This window comes from Semicossyphus pulcher, unplaced genomic scaffold (assembly GCF_022749685.1).
Source record: "Semicossyphus pulcher isolate SPU_LCO1_2020_fin unplaced genomic scaffold, fSemPul1.0.p SCAF_1, whole genome shotgun sequence".
Taxonomy (NCBI): domain Eukaryota; kingdom Metazoa; phylum Chordata; class Actinopteri; order Labriformes; family Labridae; genus Semicossyphus; species Semicossyphus pulcher.
The window spans coordinates 460,999-485,851 of NW_027211603.1; the positions used below are offsets into that span (position 1 = coordinate 460,999).

At 40.6% G+C, this 24,853-nt stretch overlaps 2 protein-coding genes across 2 annotated transcripts; both read left to right on the plus strand.

The window, feature by feature from the left end:
* The first annotated feature begins 263 nt into the window (after positions 1 to 263).
* LOC138588662 (ras association domain-containing protein 8-like) lies at positions 264 to 2,158 on the plus strand. Its single transcript, XM_069658899.1, has 2 exons — positions 264 to 293; positions 1,499 to 2,158. Exons 1-2 carry the CDS (start codon positions 264 to 266, stop codon positions 2,156 to 2,158), a joined length of 690 nt encoding a protein of 229 aa, XP_069515000.1.
* Positions 2,159 to 21,997: 19,839 nt separating this feature from the next.
* LOC138588673 (CUB and zona pellucida-like domain-containing protein 1) lies at positions 21,998 to 23,869 on the plus strand. The gene is made up of 3 exons (XM_069658910.1): positions 21,998 to 22,123; positions 23,259 to 23,472; positions 23,571 to 23,869. Exons 1-3 carry the CDS (start codon positions 21,998 to 22,000, stop codon positions 23,741 to 23,743), a joined length of 513 nt encoding a protein of 170 aa, XP_069515011.1. The 3' UTR covers positions 23,744 to 23,869.
* The last annotated feature ends 984 nt before the right edge of the window (positions 23,870 to 24,853 follow it).

Below are 24,853 nucleotides of genomic sequence, written 5' to 3' on the forward strand. Positions count from 1 at the left end.
TAGAAGAAACAACAAACTAAACCTCTGACTAGAGACAAATGTAAAACCCTCACATGTATATCCTACATCACCAAACTCCAGTGGTGTGGATTTTATTTTTGGGGTCTTTTCATAGCTTATGTTTCCTGAATGGTTAATGCGTGTATTGATTTCATGTTTTAAATGGATATATATTGTTTTCTATTGAAATTGCATTACACATACAGTTTTCAGATGTCTCCGTCTGTCTCCTTGCAGATCACTTGTAGTGCTGGAACAGAGTGATGGAGCTGAAGGTGTGGCTGGAGGGTGTGGTCAGAGTGGTGTGTGGCCTGTCACTGAACACTTCCTGCCAGGATGTCGTTATAGCTCTTGCACAATCAGTTGGTAAGTGGCTCAGTTTTTCTTTCGACACAGGCTTGTTCACATATTCTAATGAGCTTTATCAGATAGGAATCTGTAGAGGGTTTGGTTTGGAGGAATACCGACTTTCCCTAAAGGTAGTCTAGATCAAAGATTAGAAATAACTCAATGACACGTCTGTTAGAATAAAGACAAAGGTCGGAGTTACAGTCCTATGTTTTATTCTGGAAAAGTTTTACTGGTTTCCATATCACACACTCAGATCACACTTATACAGGGATGAGACATCTGTAGAAGTCCAGATGTGTATATAGACTGTGCCCACTCACTCAGGTAGCAGAGGCGCAGGTACAGGACGGTCAAAGGTAGACGGGAATTTCCAAAAAGGTTTTGAACTTACCAAAAGATGGATTTTCTTGTTTCTGACCATGAAATATATTTCAGTCAGACAGCTCACTTTGTTATAGTTTGAAATGTTTGTTGCAGCAGCAGAACACCGCTTGTGTTTGGCGTCCAGGCTCCGACCTCATCACTCCTCGCCGATTTATTTTACATGCTGAAATTGAGGAGTGATGAGATAACATCTTGAACCCCCCATTCGGACGTGCAGGTGGATGCTGGGGTGGTGGTGGGGCTGAAAGTAAGAGCGCAGTAATGGTGCAGGGCAGCGATGGCAATGACAGAGCAGAGGGAGAGACGGGAAATCTTAAGCAGCTAAAATAGACCGCTAATTGGGAGGAAGTGTTTGTCAGGTGATGTGGAAGTGACGATATCAATTATTAAATCAGTGCAGCTCGAGTTGTCTGCCTGAACTAGCTCGCAGGTGTCGCCCCATAAATGACCGTCTGTGAGATTTGCTGAGCACACGTCCAAAGGCATATACCCTGATATAAATGATCCTACAGTCTTTTCTCTTGTGCCACCCCAGGTAAAAAAACAGTCCGTTTGGCATTTTAGCTTCTGCATGAGATACATTGGGCCTCTAACTTACTGTATTGTAAGTGACGTAGTAAAAAGAACGGGAAAGTCCTGTTTAGCGAAGTAGTAGTAGCCATTGATGGGAAAAACAACACAGGATGTTCATCTTTCAGACCTGGGTTGCAGTCCTGTTTCATGTTGTGGTCTGACCTTCCCTTCCTGCTTGTATTTTCTGCAGCTTCTGGCTCAGCTGGGGCAGCAGGCTGCAGAGGTCCAGTTAATTCTGCGGAGGACGGCTCCCAGCCTCAGTGATGGCAGGGACACACCCACCAGAGAGGCTCATCCTCTGCCCAGACCATCAGAACCAGAGCCCCTTAAAGGCCGCACAAAGCCACACAAAGCTCTCACCTTCAGTTTGGGTCCGTCAACAAGTCCCAGGAGGATGAAATCAAACAGGGCCTGGTCTCCATCGCCTCGAGCCTCCCCGGAACCAAGAGCTTCCCTGGTGTCTCTCCTTGATCCCTTTAACACTGTCAATGCTCTTCCTTCTTCCTCCTCTAAAGAAGAGGTGTTTAGGCAGATTCTGCAGCAACAGAAGAGGCTAGAAGACCTGGAGATTCAGCTTCAAGCTCCGGAGAGGGAGACGGATGTTTGGGAGCGGGACAGATCGTCTGCTGGTCTGAATCCGGTCCCAGCCGGGGAACTGGAGGAGCTGGAGCAGCGGCTGACGCAGAACCAGACAGAGCTGATGAACAGAGAACACTGGGAGAGACAGTTACAGGATGAGATAAACACAGAACGAGGTATGTCTTCACATCTGGTCAGTACGGAGGCCCTGAAGGTCAAAACAGCACAACAGTGGATGAGATGGAGGAGCTGGAGAGGATCGAGCTGTTAGCCAATGCTAAATTGTGTGTGTGTGTGTGTGTGTGTGTGTGTGTGTGTGTGTCTGCGTGTGTTTCTGCGTGTGTGTGTGTGTGTGTCAGTCACTGCCAGATTATCTCTTCAAATTATAGAGTGGATAAAAATAATGTTGATGCTATTCACAAAAATGAATATATCTTAATTGAACCTGTGACATGAGACCAGATTTGTAAATTATTGATCATTAAACTTTCACATTTATTAAAAGTGTTTGTTTTATTTTTGAAAACGGTTCGTGTGTATTTACTGTTTCAGTTCAGCTCATGATGCAGTTTATTTGCGCTCCATTAGAGGGCGTCAAAGCGCTTAACTAGTTAACGTGCTTACTGGCTAACATAATGAAGGAAGTGCTTAGATGCTAGCATTAGCGATAGTCTAAAGGTAGCTAATGGGTTATAAAATATGTCGTGCTTTGATATGTCGACAGATTTCCCTCCTTCACCATCAATGGTCTCATCGGTTGCTCATCTATGGAGAAGTGATTAAATGATAACAATTAGCAGGTGCCCTTTATTTTTACCATTTACAACCTGGAATACAGCAGTACGACTTCATGCAGTCCCTCCAGGATTTCACAGCTTTTTCTGTGATTGTTGCAGCTTAAAACGCCTCGCTGCTTTTTTTTAATTTAGGGTGCTAGCTGTGATGTTCTGAGGGTTTTTTTCTGTGTAACACATCACACATCCACTGTGAGCGGCCGGGACAAACACTCAATGAAGCCGCCTATCGGCTGAGCGAGCTGTTTGTCTTCTGACAATTGTTGTTTTCATAATCATTTGGTTTTATAACAATTGAATTTATAAATAAGGGGACATAAGCACATGTCACTTACATTATATACATTATCAATTTTCCAGAAGTTTAAATATGTTAGGCCTTATTATTTCTAGAATAACTTCATTTTCATTATGTTTGATAGAAAACTTGAAATAGAAATATCAAACATATTTATTACTTTAATTACTTAGTTTACCAAAGAAGGACTCTAACCTAGAGTGAAGTAAAACAATAGAAATAAAACCTGACTAACTAAACGAGACTAACTGAACCGAACAACAAGTGAAACAGCACCCCTGCACCTAGTGTCACTGACAAAGAAGTCCTTACATGAGTGTGTAATACTTAAACTAAACTAACCCCTGGCCCAGTCCAGGTACGAACACGTACCTCAGAACAACACACACGCTATAAACTATAAACATATAAAGATATCAATATTTCAATATGTAGATCGGTTTGTGCAAAAGATAATGAGTCCAGTTTAGCTGCTTGTAGCAGCTTTAAACATCCTCTATAATATGGACCATATTTTGTACTTATATTATTATAAGAAGTACATTTTATAACAATGAAGAGAAAATTTGGTCCACCTCTTAAAATGTCCCCAAGCTGCCCCCTTCAGGAGACAGACTGCCCTTCTGCCCGTCATTATGCCTTCTCTGAACTGGCAGCGGGCTTGTTGTGTGTGATGTGGCTGTTTTTCAAGAAACACTTGAGAATGATTAACTCGAAGCAAAATTAAACATTTTATTCCTGAAAGAACTTGTGTTGTAATAAAAATCCCTCGAAACATTCTTTAAGTATATGTTCTGCAAAATTATATTTAGTTTTTGTGATGCATCGTGTTTCAACAGGTGGCAGTTAATGTTATTATCTTATTGTCTGGGTCCCTTTTGTCAATTTCAAAACTTAAAACGTTTATTTATACCCAAGAATTACATTCCAAAAACTTCTGAACCTTTGACAAATAAAATTATAAATAAGAGTTACAAGAATAAGCTCAGTTTTTCTAGGTGCGTCACAGAAGCAGAATCACAACAGACACCTGAACCTACGAAGGTAAAGTTGAATGAGTTCCAGCCTGTCAGAAAACATTTAGTTCATTTTAAAGACGCGAACTCAGCTAAAAGAAACAAAGCGGAGCCCAACAAACAAAAGATGGAACTTAGCATTTCAGTCATCCCAACAGAGACCCTTAGTCCCACATCCACATGTTTCTGGACAAGCTGGCGGCAGCACAGCGGGACAGTTTGGAAAACGGGTCTCACGACAAAAACATAAAAGAGATTGTTTCCGAGATGTGCGTGGATCTTATCCAAATACATTTATAAGGCATTGGAGAAGAGGGACTTGCAGCAAAGTCAGCCAAAATCATTCAGAAGCTCCTAGATTCAACAAGTCACAGAAAACCAAGTCCACAAGTTTCTGGGTGTCACTGACTCATGCAGAGGTGTTCGAAAGGACATCTGCTGCCGGAGCACGGAGGAGGTGACGGGGCTCATGGTCAAAGAAGTGAAGGAGAGGGTGAACTCCCAGCAAGGCAGCACAGGAAGCAAACCGCTCGCCTCTAAGTCTTTTGCCGGAATTACATCATGTGTTTCTAAGCTACCGTTACAACTCCCAAAAAGAATACTCACAAAAGAGGTCCAACCTACCAAACGGGTCAATGTCCTCGCCCGCAGCTTTGATCACAGCATCCAAGTGAAAAAGAAAACAGTTTAAATGTAAGACAGGAAACGGATATTGGTTGATAGATAGACAGGTACTTTATTGATCCTGAGGGAAATTCATTTGGCAAACTTTAGCAACCACGAGACTGACACCAAAGCATTCAGGACAGAACAGATGATTTCAGCAAAACTGTAGTTATTCCTAATATGCTGTTGCGAAAGGATTAAAGCCCCAAAACATCTTTCGACACTTTTGACAGTTATTTTTCAGGCATAGGCACCTGCACTAGCCATTGACTGCTGCAAAAATAGCACATTCTGTGGACATGTCTCTTTGCTGCTGTTCAACACTGGAAATTTCCCCATTGTGGGATCAATAAGGGTTTTCTTATTCGATTCCTTATCCTACAAAATGCAGCTAAAATACAAAAAGAAATTTACCGAAAGTTGCCACAGCTCCTAACTGACACAACCGCTGCATGCGAGCTGCTGACACACTTCAGGTAGAAGCCGGACGATGCTAGTTTGTATAGAGTCGCTCTCATTGGTTATGTGACGTGGCTACGTGAAAGCTAACGCTGATTGGTTGTTTGATTTAGACCGGACAATTTTTTTAACAAACTCGATACAAAGGGGCAGGCGCTCACAGTCACAGATCACAAGTCAACATCATTTCAATTTGATATTATTAGGGAAATGCAACGATCAAAATGTGTTATTTTAACCAAATTCTTATGAGATAATGTTGCCTGCTGTAGCTTTAAGTGCTGCTGGGTGGCAATTGTTGAATGACCCATGGGTGACCAATACATTTTTTCTTACACATAGTTTATCTATATATCAAACGTTGATTATTAATATGAAAAGTAACTAAAAGCTGTAAGATAAATGTAGTGGGGTAAAAAGTTTAATACACAGTCTATCTCTGAGATGTAGTTGAGTACTTTAGAAGTAGCCTATAAAAGGAGCAGAAAGTAAAGTACCTCATATTAATGCATAAGTACAGCACTCGGGTAAATGTACTTGGTTACTTTTAACCACTGAGTTTACTAATGGTAGCTAGTATATCTGCTCCAGCTGCAGGTAAACAAACTGAATCCACAACTGTATCAATGTACTGTATCAACTGTAGCCTCCAAATCTGACAAGACAAAAGTACTTAAATGTCCCCAAAATAAAAGCTTACTATTTGCCAGGGGCAGTAGCGTATCTCTGAAGGAGACGTAATGTAGCAGGCAGATCAAAACTCTGTTTGGCCCATAGAAATGTAGCTGAAATCAAATGACTACAATATTGCTCAACGACTCACTTTAATGACCTGTTTGACATAAAGGAGATTTTTATTCAACTTATTTAACGAGAGCATTTTCACATGTAAATCTCGCTGCTCATTCTGCTCTTTAGGCCCTACTCAACGTAAACTACAAAACAAACAAATAAACCACAATTATAACAACTTTGAAATAAATATTCCTTATTCTTGCAGGAATAAATGGAGCTATATAGTTAATAAAAGTTCTATATGAATAAAGTAATAATTATGTATTTTGGAGAAATAACCTCTGGATTTGTTTATCAATTCATTCATTTAATTAATCTGGGTAAGAGTCAAAACAGCGCCAACATCACCACCACTCCGACGTTTTATTTGTTTATTCCATATTTTTCTAGTCAAAACAATTGATGGAAATCGGTTGCAGCAAATAACGTATAACGCTAAGCTTTAATGCAGATTAAACAGTTAAGTTATATACAAATTCAACATCTTTTTAAAATGATTCTTTCATTTATTTATCTCGAACATGTTTAAATGGCAACATAAAGGAAAAAAAACCATTCAGGCAAATCACAATAACCGCATTCTTTCTAAAGAGTCTCAATTCATAACTAAAGTCTGTTCGAAAAGGCTGTAGGATGAAGTGAAAAAAAACTTATCTAGTCCTAACCCTTTTTTCTATAAGCTATATCAATTCAGTGTAGGCCGAAGCATTCAAAGTAACACTTAATACAGATACCTATAGCTAACCAGACAAAAAATGTAACAACCACATAATATTAATTACACAAGATACACAGTAGTGATATTAGTCTAGTTTAGCCTTTTGTTCTTCTGTTCTGTATCTGTTCAATATTTCAGTTATGAAGATTTGTTTAAATTTGCTTAACTATTATATATAACTTTATTTATATAGCACCTTTAAAAACAAGAGTTTACAAAGTGCTTTGACAGCCAAGCAAGCAAAGCAAAGCAGAGAACGAGCAGATCATAAAACCTGCAAATCACAAAACAAGCAACTCACAGAACAAGCAAAGCACAAAACCCAATAGGCAACAGGAGAACCCACACAACCAAGACCAAGGGGACGAAGCAGGAAGAAGTAGAAAGAGTTAATAAAATAAAATAACTAAAAGAGATAAAAGAAAGGAAATGAGGCAAAAAGAAATAAAAGCTGTAAAAGTAATAGGAGAGATAGAAACCAGTAAAGGCAATAAAAACAACAGAAGAGCTAAAAGCAATACAAGCATTGACATCATCCAATTTGATGGAGGCAAACTGAAAGGACATTCACCTCCACCTATAAACTTAATTATTTAATTTCTACGAGGTCGGTTGTTCATCAGTGACGTCATAATATATCAGTTTGGATTAGGGTTCCGCATAGCCATTAAACAGAACGGTATTCCTATTTATGCTGTAAAAAGGCAAGACCTCTGAAATGAATTTGTCTGAAACCACCTTATCCTGGTTTACTGTGAAACATTTCATGTGACAACAATGCAAGTTATCATGGTATAACATAAAATGTATCGCTGTAAAAAACCATAAATTAGGGTTCTCTTGTCATTAGACCTTTAGTTTGTTTTTTGTTAGAATACGAAAATATCTTGTTATAAGATCAAAATAGTGTCATGGTTTGGACTAAAACAAAAAGGGAGAGGACCCAAGGGGCAGACCAAACAAAAGTTGAATTAACAAAAGACAAAAGGGCAACAAACAAAAGCTTACTGGGAAACAGTCCAGGTAGAAATCCAACAAAAATATCCAACTGAAAGGCAAAACCAAAAATCCAACAGAAACATAGGGAGTCACAAGAAAGTCCAGGTACAGGTTCGGGTAACAGGATCACTGACAAAGATTCGGGATAAAGATGACGACGAACCGACACTAACAGAAGGGAGCACAAAGACTAAATAAACCTGGGAGGTGAAGCTAATTAGACACAGGTGAGACAATCAAGGGCAGGTGAAAACAATCTGAAAGGCGGGAAACACAACAACAGAGGGAAGTAAAACAAGACATGACATACAAGGGGCAAGAACTACAAAATAAAACAGGAAACACTAGGAACCAAACTCAGGACTGACAGGACTACAAAGTAAAACAGGAAATTCTCTACATGAAATGCACAACTAAACCAGACTAAACCAAGACAGGAACACAATATACAAACTAAACAATAAGAACTCATGACAACAAGAGACAAAGTGACCGAGGAAAAAAGGACATGATATCAAAACACCAAAATATAAATCAACAACACAACTAAACTAGAATGACTCATAGTCTTGATAGAACAATAAAATGTTGTACTCACAGGCTCATGTGATGTTACCTGAAGCAAAGGGACAAAGGAGGAAAACAGTCGAGGCTGAAGTTGGATTTCAGGCTGGACTTTAAAACTGTCCACCATGGTGGTCTGCCTGGAGGATGCCCAGATCCAAGCTTCAGGGAACATCTGCAGTTACTCCTCACAGGCTCCAGGAGCTTTCTTATGACGTGAGCATCTATAAAAACTCCAAATTCCATACTATACTAGCAGTACATACTGATTTGACTAAAATATAGTTAGTGCCTAATTTATATAAACTAATTTTTATCTAAATAGACACTAACGTTGAGGTGCAAGTTGTGGAAGTTTCGGACGCGTGCTCCAGCCAAAGTAACAGATCGAATGTCCACATATTTCTTCCCTTTAAAATATTACATCCTATTATTAAACACGTTTTCAGAAATCACAATGTCCAATAATCCGTCCAAAACTGTTTGCTTCAATCCACACCTGCCAGCAATCACCTGAAGCCCTATACAGAACAAGGCTCCAATTAGTGTTCAGTTACCAAATTCCAAATAAATACAAAATGATCCCCACAAACGATCTAAGTAACAGAAGTTCTCATGGCAGGAGAAATGAAAGACAGAAAAAAATCACATTTTGGCTCCAACATGTAGCCTACTATATAAAGTATGCAGTATGCAAACAAAAGCAAAATGTGCAGTATGCCAAAAATAACGCCACAACGCCAGTTAAAATAGCGGACAGCAGCATTCAAGCATCTCATTCACCATGAACTTTCATTCATCTTGGGACAATTTACACATGCACACACATCTCTGTGACGTAAGGGAGACACACATGCAGAAGGGATAGTGAGTGTGTGCCACATTCTCCCTTGACAGTTGAGGTTCATAAGTGACAATAAAGAAAGCACAAAAGAAAAGGACAGGACTTAATTAAAAGATCTGTGGTTAACATAACTGTTACACTTCAGGCCCCAGTGGGAAGCTCCCCCGGTGATCTTCTGACAAGTATGAACTGCAACAGAGGCCCTTTTTTTGTTTGTATTTTACAATATGTGATATATTACTATAAATAGGCTATATGAAAGAGAGATTTGCTTCATTAGTTCTGTGACAAGAAGGCTTTCTGTGGGCCACCAACAGAAAACCCACATGGGGGCAAATAATGCTGTAAAAATGGGTAAAAACTTCCCTGGTTAAACCACATTTTTTTCACAGTACACCCGCATAGGCATGTTTGCTGTTTTAGGAAATTAAAGTCCATTTTTTGGGAGGGGTCATTATTCTTTAAGCTTCCTTAGACAGTTAATTTTAGAGCAATAAGGATGGCAATTGGTCCACTACCTTAAATGCCCCTTTACTGCCCCCCTCTGGAGACTTATCTTAATGCCTTCTATGAACTGATCAAACTGAAGGAGTCTGTGGTCCTGGTTTTGTTTGGATTTGAATAAATACAAAAACTGTCTGTTCAGAACTGTGCCTTTTTGGAATGTTCAACACATGAGAAAAAAAATTAAATAAAGCAAAACATTTTATTAAGAACTTCCTTCACTGATACACTTCACACAATTATATTTAGTTTCTGTGATACATCATGTTTCATCAGATAGAAGTTAATATAACCTTACTATCTGGATCCCTTTTGTCAATTTCAAATCTCAATAAAGTTTAAAAATAAATAAATATATATATTTCTTTGATTTAAAAAAATGCCATTTTATATGACGTCATGACAGTCCAACCATATTAGAATTACATTCTAACAACTTTCCCAATGACGTCATCGTCAACGTCAAGACATCAAAGCCAGCCTTTGAAGTGAAATGTTATAAACTGAAGTGGTGTACAGGTCCGTTTTTCTCAGTGCGTCACAACAGCAGAAGTTATTTTAGTTCCAGCCTGTCAGAAGACATACATTTGTTTATTTGTTTAAAGGGATCCCCTTAGCTCTCAGGGCAGCAACTAGTCTGCATCGTTTCAAAGACACGAACTCAACTAAAAAAAAACAATGCAGAGCCAAAACACACAAGAGGAGATGGAACTCCACATTCCAGGCATTCCAACCGAGACACTTCGTCCGATTGTCATCAGGTTTCTGGACAAGCTGACGGTGGAACAGGGGGTCGATCTGGAGAGTGGATCCCACGGAACAAAGGTAAGAGAGATAGTTTCCGAGATGGTTGTGGATATTATTAGCATATTATACAAATACATTCATGAGATGGTGCAGAAGAGGAACTCACTGCAGAGTCGGCCGAAAACTGCAAAAGGCTCTCGTGGATCCAGCAAATCCCAGAAGAGCGTCACGGAGGACCAAGTCCGCGAGTGTGTGGGTGACTCTATTCCATTGACCCTCGCGGAGGTGTTGGGTGTTCGAGAGGACATCCGCTGCCGGAGCACGGAGGAGGCGACAGAGCTCGTGATCACAGAAGTGACGGAGAGGGTGAATTCCGAGCGGGGCGGCGTGTCCAAGGCTTTCACCCGAAGACTGAAGAAAATTGCAAAATGCGTTATGAATATTCTGGAAAATATAAAAAAGAATATGTCATTCCTGCCTGAGTCAAGTGACGAAGATGAATCTCAGACATCAGAGGAACCAGAGACACAGCAGCAGGAGGAGAAGGAGGAGGAGCTGGATGTAACCAGGGGGTCATATCAGACCCCCGTAACGCCACTGGTGGAGGATGAATCACCAAGGACTCTTCCCATGAAAAGCTTGAAAGCCACAGCTTTTAAAAGAATCAAGTCAATCCTGGAGGCCCAAACAAATGATATCGCTGTCTTTGATGGTGATAATGAGGTTTCAAAGGAAGAGTTAGGCCTGCTTGTGTCCAGCTCTGACAAAGACACAGACCAGGCAGCTTCTGACATTGTGGAAGTTATTATGGCCAACGCTGAACTGGAGTCTGAAGACCCACCTCACTGGAGATGTGAGTCAGTGATCTCATCTGAACCAACATCCTGCTGGACAAAGGTGTTGAGAAGAATAGAGGCCTTTTTCATCCAAAAGTTTGCCAAGAAGTCAATCCTCAACGTCGTGGCAAAGCTTCAGAGAGTGTTCCAAGACATCTTACCAAAGAAAGACAAAACATCGATGAAGCTGCTAATCGACGGCGTGGACTGCCTGGTGGAGGACATGATCCCACCAGAAGAAGAACAGGACGGGAGAGCGGGCACAGATGTGATGTGTCTGTTCAGGAGAATGGCCAGAGACATCACTAACGGTCTGCATGAATTCACACAGAAGATGCTGGGTGAATTCATATTCAATAATCTGAACCCACAGAAGAAACAAAAGGTGCACATCATGGGTTTTATTCGCACCGAATTCGACAGGCTTATGAAGCTGATGTGGAACTGGCTCAACCAGCAGGCGGGGAAGTATGAGAGGAGTACACACCCGTCTACTGGTGCTCTGAGGCTGATTGAGGGAGTTGTGAAAAGTCTTTCAGGACGTAAAGCTTCTTGGTTACAGGAAGAAACACAGACGACACCCCTGTTAACCGCAGCACCAGCTTCTGTCACTGATGAGCCAGCTGTCATTGACAAAGCAAAGGAGACAGCACAGCCAGCAACAGGTGAGACGGAAGGACTAAAATGGGACAAACTGACCTGTGAGGTTATGGTGTCAGGGCTGGCATATCAGATTCTTAAAAAACTTAAGCTTTACCAGCCCAATGACATCTTCAAAGAACACCTCCGAATAATGACAGAGCTGCTCTGGGCAGAGATGGAAGGCTCCAAGATCGAGGTCAGTCTTAGTATTGACACCATTAATAAGACTTCGAAGGCAGTGTACAAGGAGCTGTGTAAAGATCTAGGTGCAGAGGAGATCTGGAGGAGCATGCTGCTGCAGCAACAGACGGTCATGCAGCACATAGTGGGAACCTTAAAGAGACATCTGGAGGCTCCAAAGAAGAAAACCGGCATCAAAGGGTTCTTCCGATCCGTCTTTAAGACCGTGGCCAAGCCGTTCACTGCCATGTTCCAACGTAGCTAGTCATCATGGGATTTTTCTTTGGGTAGGTGGGACATGATGCAGGACTTCAGGCCCCAGAGGGCGTCAGTGTTTAACTCGCAGCAAGGAGGTGAAGGTTCACATCAGAGCCTTGACCCCATTGCTGTGAGGAGGCTCCCTGTGTAGGCATGGGTTTACTCCGAGCGCTTCGGTTTCTTCCCACAGTTAAAATAATTTAGCAAAAAAAAGTTAAATTAAAAAATCTGAAAAAATCTAATCAAAATGAAGTCCTGTATCATGTCCAGCTTCTTCTCTGTGCTACCAGCCACACTTGGTTTCTTCCCACACTTAAAATAATTTGCCTAAAAAATTCAATTAAAAAATGTGAAAAAATAAAAATACAATTTGAAAACTTAAATTTCTCATACAATATCTTTGTTTGCATTAAAAACTGTAGAGTTGTCAGTGATCTACAATGTGTATTTAAATAAAACACTAGAAACGGTTCTAGAACTTAGATGTGAACATGTTGTTGGCTGTGTCAGCAGCAGCATTAAATATATTTTGGTTTTTGCCTCTGTCTGACAAACGATCACACTTGGGGGGGGAACTCTCCTCATATTTTACAGCGGACACATTCAATCTTGTCAGAGGCCTTTTGACAACCGAAATGGGCTTTGAAACATTAGTAAAGTTATAAAAGTGTAAAAAAAAATGAAGTATGAAAAGATGTCAATACGAGAAATTAGCACTCATGTTTTTGATGCCATGATCTCAGTTTGTACTCGTTTATCCTGGATTTTAATCAAAAAAGAAGCAACGGGTGAAAAGCAACGAGTCAAACTGAATATACAAATGATTTAAAGCAATATCATTGTGATTTTATCTTTTTGTTTTTTTTTAAATGCTCACATTTTCAGTTTATGGTGTCAACATTGTTTCATTATAGATACAGTACATCATTAGTTTATTACTAAATCATATAGCCTGTCAATTGTTATGTCTGTTGTTGTGAAAATTTGATTAATAAGGTTTGATAACACACTCAAATTTATAGATGGGAAACTCTAAATTCAAACATTAAAAACATTTACCCTAAAGTGTCCCCATCCTCATCATTTCTTTGTCAGAATTATTTTAAATACATTCCCCTGAAAAACTCGCCTGCTCTCGGCTTCAGTCGCTCTAGTGCAGTTTCCGTTTTTCGCCAGCAGGTGGCAGTAGTCGCTTTGTAGAGACAGCGTGTGGCGATGTGATTTTTTTGTTTTTAAATACATTTTATATTTCGATTCTGGCTCTTTCTTCATTATGCAAGTGTAGTAACAGCCTGTTACACATACATTATAAAATATTTTTTTAAAAGTCAGGTGTATCTGTAGCTCACCTGTTGCGGCACTTACCTGAGACTAACCCCTTTGCAGTTTTCTGGGGACATTTCATGCGTTCTTTGCTATATTTCAGAGAGAAATACTGTATTTTACTATAATTAAATTTATTTTTTCCAAGTAATTTTCATCCCAACTACTCTACTTTTGATATTTTAAGAATAATTTTGAGTGCAGCACTTTTATTTGTATGTTACAGTATAAAAATCTTTTTAAAGGCCATCATGTCATGTTTAAAATCCTTTATGGCTTAACCTTAGACAGTTAAACAATACAATAGACCCAATACAAAACAATAGCATACAGTGTGCTTTAATATGATACAATAACCTACAGTACAATACAATAAAACAGTACAATACCATAAGATACCACATGATACTATACATGTTACAATAAGATAAAACATAATGATACACTATAAAACAATGCAAAATGCTCCAATATGATTCTATATGAAATGATTTGATGCAATGACACACATTATGATACGACTGTGGCAACCCTAAGTGGTGTGACAAGTTAGAGGTAGAGGTATAATTATTTATAGATATAATATACGTATATAAATCACTTATTTTATACATTCACAAGTCCGACAACGCCACCTTGGGAATTGCATCCAAGGAATTAGAACAGGCACTCAGGTTCCTTAAACTGAGAGGCAAGAGACGTGGTTCCAGTTGCAAAGTAAAACAAAGTTTATTAAACAATATAAAGTTGACAATCAGTAAAACCAGTAAAACAGTGGGACTTGAGGAAAAGAGGGGAAGGGAACCAAACAGTTGCTGAGGCTTACCGCTAGTGAGGAGCTGACACTAGGTGAGGGGGAAATCCCTGGGAACCAAGGAGCACGAAAAGTAAATCACCCTCAATCACACGTGCCAGTCACACACACATGCACAGTCGTGAGGTAGCCCAAACCAGACACAGCACACAGAAGGGGACACCGCCACCAGGACACCAACACCTCCACCCGTGGCTCTCAGCAACTGAAAGGACAGAAAGGAAAATTAGTGGGGTCGCACTCAAAACAACAGATCAATCAGTGTGCCCAAAAGGATATGACACACAAATATCAAAACTGTGGGTTTGGCAGCCACCAACACACAAACTAAACGAATAAATGAACCAATGTTATGTGCTGCCAAAATGAGTAATAGAAATTAAACAAAACTAAAGAGAACAAATAATATTAATTAAGGGGACTAACAGATCACCTCAACTAATGAGTACTGAATTTCAATAAACCAAAAAAAAAAAAAAGAATGATTACAATGATGACAAAAGAGAAATAATTACCAAATCAAGGAAATAAACAGCAAAAGAAAAGAAACTAATAGTAATCAACGAAATGCAAAATCGAAATCAAATTAACCCCAACAGATCCCCAATCCACATACAGTCAATAGAAGTCAGTCCAGTGGTAATGAGGGGCTGGTGGTTTAAACGGTTTACCCACACACACAAAAATAGAGATTAAAACGCAAAGCCACGCGAAGCAGAGCTTGGCGAAATCACGTGGGGTGAAGCAAGCAAACAGTCAGGGCAAAAGCTGTGAAGCCAAGCAGCCGTGTTTCTTACGCCAATTAGAGCCGCAGCAGCAGGGAAACGTTCTCAGACCTGGCAAACAACCCCAATCAGGCAGTAAGTATCCGCTCGCGCCACAGTAGAGCCAAAACAGCCGCGAGATCCAAGAGAGATCCGCACAGGAGCGTCTAAAACAAGCAAAAACGGCTAGTACGGCAGCGCAACAAGGGATATTTATTTCAAACAAGCCAGCAACACCTCACACACACTAACCTACCTATACCGGTGGACGCGAGCAGACTGGAGCAGAGCAACCCGTAAGTGGGCGGAGCCAAAGAGAAAAGGGGCGACGAGATGACACACTACGGCTGCTTCCCAAGCCTCTTAAATTGCATCCATGTTCCCTTCACTTGCGTCGTTCACTTGCGTCTTAGTCCCTCCCACCAGAGATGCATGGAGAGACGCGAGGAAACCAAGAGAGGAGAGAGGAAACGAGGGAATGTTTTTTAAGAGACATGAGACGTCCTTTCCGATGAAGCGTCACGTGCTGCGACGTCCGTTTGTGATGATCGCGTCAGCTGATCACCGCTGGATCAGCTGTCAGTCTGCTTTAACAGCTGTTTCTGTCTGCACACATGTGCTCTGTATTAATTCTAATAAAACGCACAGTAACAGTGTTGCCTCTCTGTATCCTGTTACCTGTGTAACAAACACCTGCACATGAAGAACAGGCTGCAGTCTGTGTTCCTGCTGCAGAGCCAGACGGACATTTCCTACAGCACTGTGTCTTTATATTATTTGTTCATTATTTACATTTTTGATCACTGATCATCTGATCAGAATTCATTATTTAATAAGCCCAAATACTGTCTGTTCATGAACTATGAACATTATTGATTAGGCTAAAAGTTTCAGGATAAATAGAAATCACGTCACGCTGATCAAACCCGACCTGATGATCACTCTCACACGTAAAAAGTGTTACCTGCTGACAGAGAGACTCTCCTGCTCCCTCTGAATTCTTTCATTCATCTGTAATAAAAGTTAGCAGGGAAATAACTGATCATGACGAGAGGTATTTTTTTAGATTACATTTAATAGAAATGAATCTGTTTTTGCTGCTTTTGATTTTTATTATTTTTACTCAGATGTTGACTCAGAAAACAAATCAAATCTGCAGTTATTCACTGCATTTTATATATTTTACGACAAGTTATGATCAATATTTTGTTCTAAACGATCTCAGGTTGTCAAATCCGATCTGCTGCAGCGTCCAATCACTAACTGATATCTAATAAGGGGGCGTGTCGGCCAGTAAAAGACTTCCGTGGAGGCTGCTCTCGTGTATCCTCGCTTATCGATCCTCGGAACTCCCTCCTCTCTCCTCGCTCCTCGCTCCTCCGAGCAGCGATAAGAGCTTTGAGACGGTCCTCAATCAAGCGGCAACCTCGGGTGTTGAAAAATGAAGCCAATGCGGAAGTGCAAAAAACTGCAGTTCCTCGAGTGGCCACTTGAGGCTGGCTCCACAAAACAAGAAATAACATTATAGCAGGTGGGAAAATGCCCATTTTTACAGCTGAAATAAACATGTTTACAGCCTGGTACAAAAAACGGTTTTGTTATAAATAGCTAATTTTATTGTTCAGGATAACTGTACGGGGGGTGAATTTTTATTTAACACACTCGTTTTAATTGTATTAAGCCTTAAATCATAGGGGCCGGATCAATTGATTGACAGGTGGATCCTGCTGGCTGTCTGCTAGACGTCAACACAGACACACAGACACTGAGCTTAACTTCACCTGTTTGTGTTGTTGGAGACTTTTGGGGATTTTTTCATTCAAAGTTTGGACAAATAATCTCTCTGTGGGATTTATGGAACTTTATGGCTGTGCAAGAAGTCTGAGCTCCAGCTTTTCGGTGAGTTAAATGCTAGTGTTATTGTACTGAAATATTTTTAGCACTAAGTAGCAGGTATACTGTGCTCCCTTTAGCTGCTTGTTAGCCTGTGCAGTGTTTATTTATTTAATCGTCGGTCAGTAAATAGGAGTCAGGAGTTGTTGGCGTTTCCCCGGAGAGATTACATCGGACCGTAGTGATAAAGACCGGTTCTTTTACGTTTCCCGTTACGTGTCGGCTCGCCGCTCTCTCACCGGGCGAGCGAGCAGCGAGTCCGCTACTTCTTTAGTCTGATAACTAAACACCTGCAGTCAGTCACCGACAGAATCTCCTCCTGGGAAAGTCAAACCAGCTCATTCATGATTTATACAGTCTATGGATAATAACCGTTAGCTACGCTGAGGAGCATATAGCCTAGCTTCATAGCCGTAGCTGGCTGATTCATGCGGCCCGCCCATAGAGCTCAGCCATAGGCTGTAGCTCGGTCGTGCTCCGCCTCTTTGCCTGCCTCTGGATTAGCCGTCTCTGGCATTTCCAATATGGCGACCCCCAGCGGCGGCGCAATTCGGGCTTCCAAACACTTCTTAGGAACCTTCAGAAACCAATGGGTGACGTCACTGAGACTACGTCCATTATTTATACAGTCTATGTCCTCAATATGGCGGCTCCGGAACTACTTCCGGTTCGGGCGAGGAGCGAGGAGCGAGGAGCTATCAAATAAGAGACTTGGGAAGCAGCCTATATTTCCGTGGCACAAACATTCTCAAAACACACTTCCAACTCACACACAGTCCGCACAAATACATTAATTATTATACATTATTTCAAAGTACCATTCTTGTGTGTTTTTCATGCTTATACATGACACTAACCTGTTTAAAAGGTATAATGAGCAGACAGGGCAACGTAAGGCTGTTGCTGCATTGATCCTCGTAGCAGAATAGCGAGAGGGTCAACAAGAGTGCAAAGCGGGATCCTGGTCGGCTGTCCAACGTCCTGCTGCCACCTTCTGACGCTGCTGGGTATTGCACAAGGTTAACAAGTCCACAAAAACTAGATAAGTGTGTTTTAACACAGAGAATAATTCATCAGCAATAGCTGAAATACACGTGATCATCACAATCAGGTACTTACTTCACAAACAAAATGTGACCACATCTTTTTTGTGCGTCACATAGTGGCCACACCACAGGTGTGATGCCCCAGCTGAGATCACACTCACACTCAGGATCATGTGAGCTTAACGACCCATCAACACCAGAGGTGTACTTGGTTCAGCTAACTCACAGCTAACGTTAAAGACGTCTTGAAGAACTTCAACCAAGTCCAGTTGCCTTTTGGATTAAACTTAGAAGTTTATATTTATACTTGTTGCGCTATAATGTTACTGGGAATAGTAGATTCGAGGGGTAACGTAGATTTGGAGGGTAAATTGGTGGGATGATTCCAGTTTGTGGGGACAGAGGAATTAAGAAAATAGAAGACTACGTAGGTCTGGCAGTTGGACACAAATGGACTGAACCTCTTCCTGCTGTACAAGAGTGCTGTGAGTGTGCGCCATGTTGATATCCAATGGTCAGCCATTTATCGCATTTGGGGTCTCCCCCTTACAAAAAAGTGCATTCCAGCAGACTGTCCTCTGTCGTCATCGTCCTCCTACTTGTGTCCATTTCTCCGGGGAAGCCCAGGAAGACCTCATGGATACCTCCTCATAAAGGAGTGGCTGCTTGTCCACCTTGTCTTTTTGTCCGTGGCATAGCAGGACTTTAAACGGGCGACATGCACCACCTTCCTGTCCGCTCCACTGTCCCACATCACAACGTCACAGTTAACAGGACCCACTCGAGCCACAACACGGTAAGTGCTGAGCCACTTGGGAGCAAGTTTTGCTGTGAATGTCTTTCTGCTCTAGATAATTTATGTAACTGGAGCCATCATTTCCTGAAATGCCTGATCTCAGTGAATTTTATTCAAGAATACAAGTAACATTAATGAATGAATTAATTAATTAAAGGTAACAAAAACTAAAACTGCTATGTACAGGCCTATAGATAAAGATTTAAATATATATACACTACCAGTCAAAAGTTTGGACACATTTTCTCATACAAGTGAATGGGAAAGTGTGTCCAAACTTTTGACTGGTAGTGTACATTATTTAAAAACACAACAATAACACAGGACAGGAGACGATGGACAAAAGTGCAATGAGAGTGCAAAAGCTGCTGACATACACATGATTATGAATAGGGAGCTATATTCACAAGACACAGCACTAGAGGTCGATGGTTTGGTAGCAGTGGTAACGTTACTTTTAAAAGTAACTTGTTACGTTACTGCGTTACCTCCTGAGAAAAGTAGAGCGTTAGATCAATTTTGCCTTACCAAAAATTAAAACCCTTTTGTAACTTGTTACACAGGTCGGTCATTGCATAGCCTCATTTACGGCCCATAATCTGTAATTCTGCAGCCTGATAACAGGAATGACAGACACAATGTTACCTTTACAGCTCTTTATTATGCTAACTGTGAGGGAATTTGTGTAGCTTGACAAACCAGAAACGGAAGAAGACTCAGGAGATTGAAGAGTTTATATAGCTTGGCCAAGGAGAAGTGACAGACACAATGCACTGTGAGCAAAATGTTGGTCCTCCAGAATGTTCAGATCTTAAATTTCTCACTTGCAGAGGTCAATTTTCCATACGATTTTGAGGTATTTGGAATGGCTTTTATGACATTTAAAAAAATTGTTCATAAAATGTTGCCGTAAAGACCATCTAACTGCTGTCTTCAAACTACTCTTTTGATGCATTGTTGTCCATGTATCCATGTTTTATTTGTTTACCTCAAGTATTCTCAAAACACATACTCACATACATACACACTACACACTGACAATCTCTATTTTAAATTTTAATTTGATACTAGTTGTATTATTGTTGTCAATATACAGTATATATATTATTTGTTTGCCATCATATGTTGTTATATTATTTCCCTGTGCTAATTTTGTGTTCTTTATAAAATTGTGAAATTTCTAACATTATTTCAGTGGAGACTTTACATAAGTCCATTGGGTTTTCTGTCAATCCCTTCACTGTATATTGTTACATGTTATCTTTGTCTTTTTGTGTATTGTAAATTGTGCAAAAATAAAATTCAACGATGTATACGATGTACCTGTTAATGATGTTCATGATGAATCAGCTACATTTCTCTCCACAGTTTAAGTGTTCAGTGTTCCTCGGATGTTTTTCAGGTCCAACGTCTATCAGTCAGATATGAGGTGTGTTGTGGTCGACGTTGGAGAGAGGACAGGTCAGTCTATTTACTACTTAAGCATCAACATTTTGTAGTGTGACTTAAGCTGTAATGGTATGAATATAGATGCACATATACATAATGATGCTTAATGCTTTGGCTACATGCCTGGTTTACATTAGCCTATATGAGTTTCTGCAGGTGTACTAATACAGCAAGAGGTATTTTGGAGAACTGCAAACGGTATTGAAATAAAAAAGGTACAGTCATGTTTAATTCCTATAATAATTGTACTTTTGTAATTAATTTGTAATTTTCTTATTTTCAGTGCAATTGTTAACTGTTGTAGACCGTCAACTGTCACAGCAAACACGATAACATCAAGTTTGTTATGTTGTTAAATCAGCCAAAGGCAGTTTTGATATTTAATGACAATCAACAAAATGGATTCTTGGTTTGAATCGTTGAAGTGATACAGCTAAAAAATACAGGCAAAAACAACCCTTGCTTAATTTTCTCCCAACAAAAACAGTGCAGAGGCTGGGAAGGGTTTAAATTAGATCAACAGCTGCATGAAGCCTCGGACCTCATGAAGTGTTTTTCAGTATAGACGTTTTTGGTCTTCAAATACACTTTTTTTCTACCATAACTTTCCTGTGCTGGTCAGGGGTCACTGAGCTGGAGAAATGATTGAAAACGTTTGACAACCACTGCACTGACTAATGGTACCTCATACAAGCCCACTTCAGAAAAATCCATACTGTAACTTTGTCATGGTTTTAGTTATACACCTGCAATATTCATTCTGTTTGTCTGCAATATTCTGTTTACTAATTCTCTCATTTCAGACCCGGTCACTCTCATCTCTCAGCTCCCCTCACCCTTAGTTCACTCACCCCGCCTCCTCTCCAGCTCCACCTCCTAACCACTCCTACCTCATCTAGACAAGTCCCTTCACCTGTAGTCTCACCTCACCTGCTCCTCATTCCCTAATCACTCCCCACACTATTTAACATGTGCTTCCCCACTCACCCTCTGCCAGATTGTCATAGTGTCTCGTACCTATACCTTCCAGCGTTTTTGTATCCTGCCTTATTATCCGTTTTTGATCCTGATATCGACCCTGCCTGTTTCCCGACTCTGCCTCAGTCTGATCCCTCTAACTTGGTTTGCCTGCCTGGATATTTTGTCCTTGTAACCTGTTTACTGTTTCAGTAAAGAAACTGTTTTTTTGTGAACTCTGGTCTCTGAGTCGTGCATTTGGGTTTGTCTTTGGTTTTGACGTGTGACAAACTTTGAGCAATTTCGTGTTAAAAATATGGTTTTGGCTTTATTACACATGATCCTTTTTTTAAAACATGCGTAGCTCTCAACATAATGTGTGTTTTTCAATGAAAATAAAAGGGATTGCACATCTCTTGCTCTAGTGGAAGCTAATGTGATCTGCAAGCAGTCCACAATGAGAGGAGAGGTTGACAAATCAACGTTTCCCAGACTACATGAGGATCATCTGCAGCTCAATGACCCGTCCAACGTCGTCTGCAGCCTGCAGACACACTCAAACAGCACTCATGTCATCGCCATCATCCCCCTCAACGCCTGCGGCACTCAGATCGAGGTAACGGGGTCATTTGTTCCTTTTTTAGTTGTTGCTTTTTCCTTCTTAACAGTGTGAGGACTGAATGCATATCCTCTTACTCTGCAGGAAGATGACGAGTACCTAAAGTTTAAAACAATAACTCCTCTGCCCATGAACTTTTTGATTTGCTCTGACAGGTGCAACGTGGACTCAACTGTTAGAATCCATTCTCCTGCCCATAGCAGACAGTTCAGGTTCAGCATGGAGGCCTTCAAGTTCATTGGCTTACACGACCAGGTGAAGAATGCACTTTGTGGTTAGACTGGAGAAACTCAAGTAACCCAAATTGTTTTTTTTTTAATCTAACGGAATTTATAAAATGATGTCTAAGTTGTTTGTGCAGTGCATGGGGACATTGAAATATCAATGCTTTCAGTCCATAGACTGTATAAAAAGATGGCCGACATGACAGCTCCCTAAAGTGAAGCTAAACCCTCTCTATCGCCCCCTGCTGACTGGCTGCAGTATAGCTCATAAAGCCCGCCTCCTCCATGTTAACAGATGGGACATGAGTCAAACTATAAAATCAAAATACACGTCAAAAACATTTTTCTCAAACATGGTTTCTGTCATTATAGTTAGTTCTTATCATGCTGATTTATGTCACAGTGTTCATTTTTCTGACAAGTTTACTTTGAATTAGTTATTTGATGCTATAAAAGGGGGCGTGGCCTCATGATTGACAGGAGATATAACTAACAGTAACACTAACACTACAGTCACTGAACTGTTCTGCTGTTAACTACACATGAGGGATATTTGTTGTTTTGTTGATCGGGTAAAGGTGTGTTCTGGTTAGAGGTAGGGGCGGTATGACAATACCGCGGCTCCACCAGCCCATCTCTACTGTGCAGACTCTGGCTCCAAATGTGCCAGATGACAGCGCCCACTGCGGGGTTATTTTGGCTTCACTTTTGTACAACGAGAGCAGATAGAGAGACACATTGTCTATCTTTATATACAGTCATTGCTCCAAATGTACAAGATGGAAGCACCTACCCCAGGGGATATTTTGCCCTCATTGTTGTACAGTGAGACGCCTTGTCAATCTTTGTATGCAGTCATTGTTTCAGTCCAGAAACAAAGTCCAGTAGTACATGGGGTAGCTGTGAAAAATGAAGATTACACCCACAAATATGTAGGAAAATGGGATGTTTATTTTATTTCATCTGGCAAATTTCTGACATATTTTCATAGATTAGAAAAAGTAACTTAGAGAAGTTATCCTGCGAACTTATTGTGCTGCAAAACATTTATTTCCATGACTTACAAATGGATGACCACAGTTTTCTTGTTGTATCTTGCCTCTCAGGGATCCTGCTGAAAACAGTTAATTTCCTGACATAACGAGCACATGTCCTGTTGTATTCAGGTGTACATCAGCTGCTCAGTCCTGATGTGTCAAGCAGGAGACCCCAACACCAGGTGCTCGCAGGGATGCCTCAACCCCACACTGTCCAATAATCCCCGCAATTACAAGCGTAAGAGAGCGGCTGTCACCCAGAGTACGGCGCACTTCATTTCCCAGGGTCCCCTGCACCTGAAGAGATCAGTGAGATCAGCATCAGACGGGACAGAAAGCCCAGGTAGGAAAACAGGAAGTGCTTTCTTCACAGCACACCTGCCTTGTTTGACTCCCAGTTTGGACATGATCAGATTCAAGTTGTGCTTCTCCTTTCTCCAGGGATCAACCTGAATCTCAACCTGGTTTTCATCGCTGGATGTCTTCTTGCAGCTGTTGGCATGATCAGCGGAGTGGCCGTGTACAAAGCCAAAATATCAGGGGTGAAATACCAGCCTCTGCCCACACTTGAAAGTCAAGGCAGCAGTGTGGGCAGAGAAACAATTCCATATTAATTACACTGGAATATAAGCAGTTATTTAGATTATGTCTGCTGAGGGATTTGGGTGTTCATGTATCTAATTATGTGCAAATTAAAATAGATTTGTCCACAGGTGTGTAACCTGAAGGAGGAGAGATGTGTACCTTTGGAAATGGGAAACCAGGAAATAAGTTTTATATCAATGAACTCTGATCATCTATCACTGCAGCTGCTGGGTGATTGTTCAGTGTTGTTTCTTGTCGTTGTGGGATCTGATTAAGCTTCACATCTGCTTCTAACTATGTCATGTTACAGTTTAAGACAAGTCACTTGATTGCTGACTTTTGTCTTTTGTAATCACAATAGTTTAAATAAAAATCTTTTTGAAGGCCATAATTTCATGCAAAAAAATTCTTTATTGCTTCACCTTAGACAGCTACACAATACAAAACAATAATATAGTCTGTTGAAACATGATGGGTTTGGACTAAAACAAAAAGGGAGAGGACCCAAGGGGCAGACCAAACAAAAGTTGAATTAACAAAAGACAAAAGGGCAACAAACAAAAGCTTACTGGGAAACAGTCCAGGTAGAAATCCAACAAAAATATCCAACTGAAAGGTAAAACCAAAAATCCAACAGAAACATAGGGAGTCACAAGAAAGTCCAGGTACAGGTTCGGGTAACAGGATCACTGACAAAGATTCGGGATAAAGATGACGACGAACCGACACTGACACAAGGGAGCACAAAGACTTAATAAACCTGGGAGGTGAAGCTAATTAGACACAAATGAGACAATCAAGGGCAGGTGAAAACAATCTGAAAGGCGGGAAACACAACAACGGAGGGAAGTAAAACAAGACATGACATACAAGGGGCAAGAACTACAAAATAAAACAGGAAACACTAGGAACCAAACTCAGGACTGACAGGACTACAAAGTAAAACAGGAAATTCTCTACATGAAATGCACAACTAAACCAGACTAAACCAAGACAGGAACACAATATACAAACTAAACAATAAGAACTCATGACAACAAGAGACAAAGTGACCGAGGAAAAAAGGACATGATATCAAAACACCAAAATATAAATCAACAACACAACTAAACTAGAATGACTCATAGTCTTGTTAGAAC

Bases quoted from the DNA above. Each gene is read 5' to 3' on its own strand.
- LOC138588673 (XM_069658910.1), top strand. From the start codon at position 21,998: ATGAACTTTTTGATTTGCTCTGACAGGTGCAACGTGGACTCAACTGTT. The intron at 22,124-23,258 runs GTGAAGAATGCA...TGTTGTATTCAG, and splicing joins TCATTGGCTTACACGACCAG to GTGTACATCAGCTGCTCAGT. The intron at 23,473-23,570 runs GTAGGAAAACAG...TCCTTTCTCCAG, and splicing joins AGACGGGACAGAAAGCCCAG to GGATCAACCTGAATCTCAAC.
- LOC138588662 (XM_069658899.1), top strand. From the start codon at position 264: ATGGAGCTGAAGGTGTGGCTGGAGGGTGTG. The intron at 294-1,498 runs GTCAGAGTGGTG...TATTTTCTGCAG, and splicing joins AGGTGTGGCTGGAGGGTGTG to CTTCTGGCTCAGCTGGGGCA.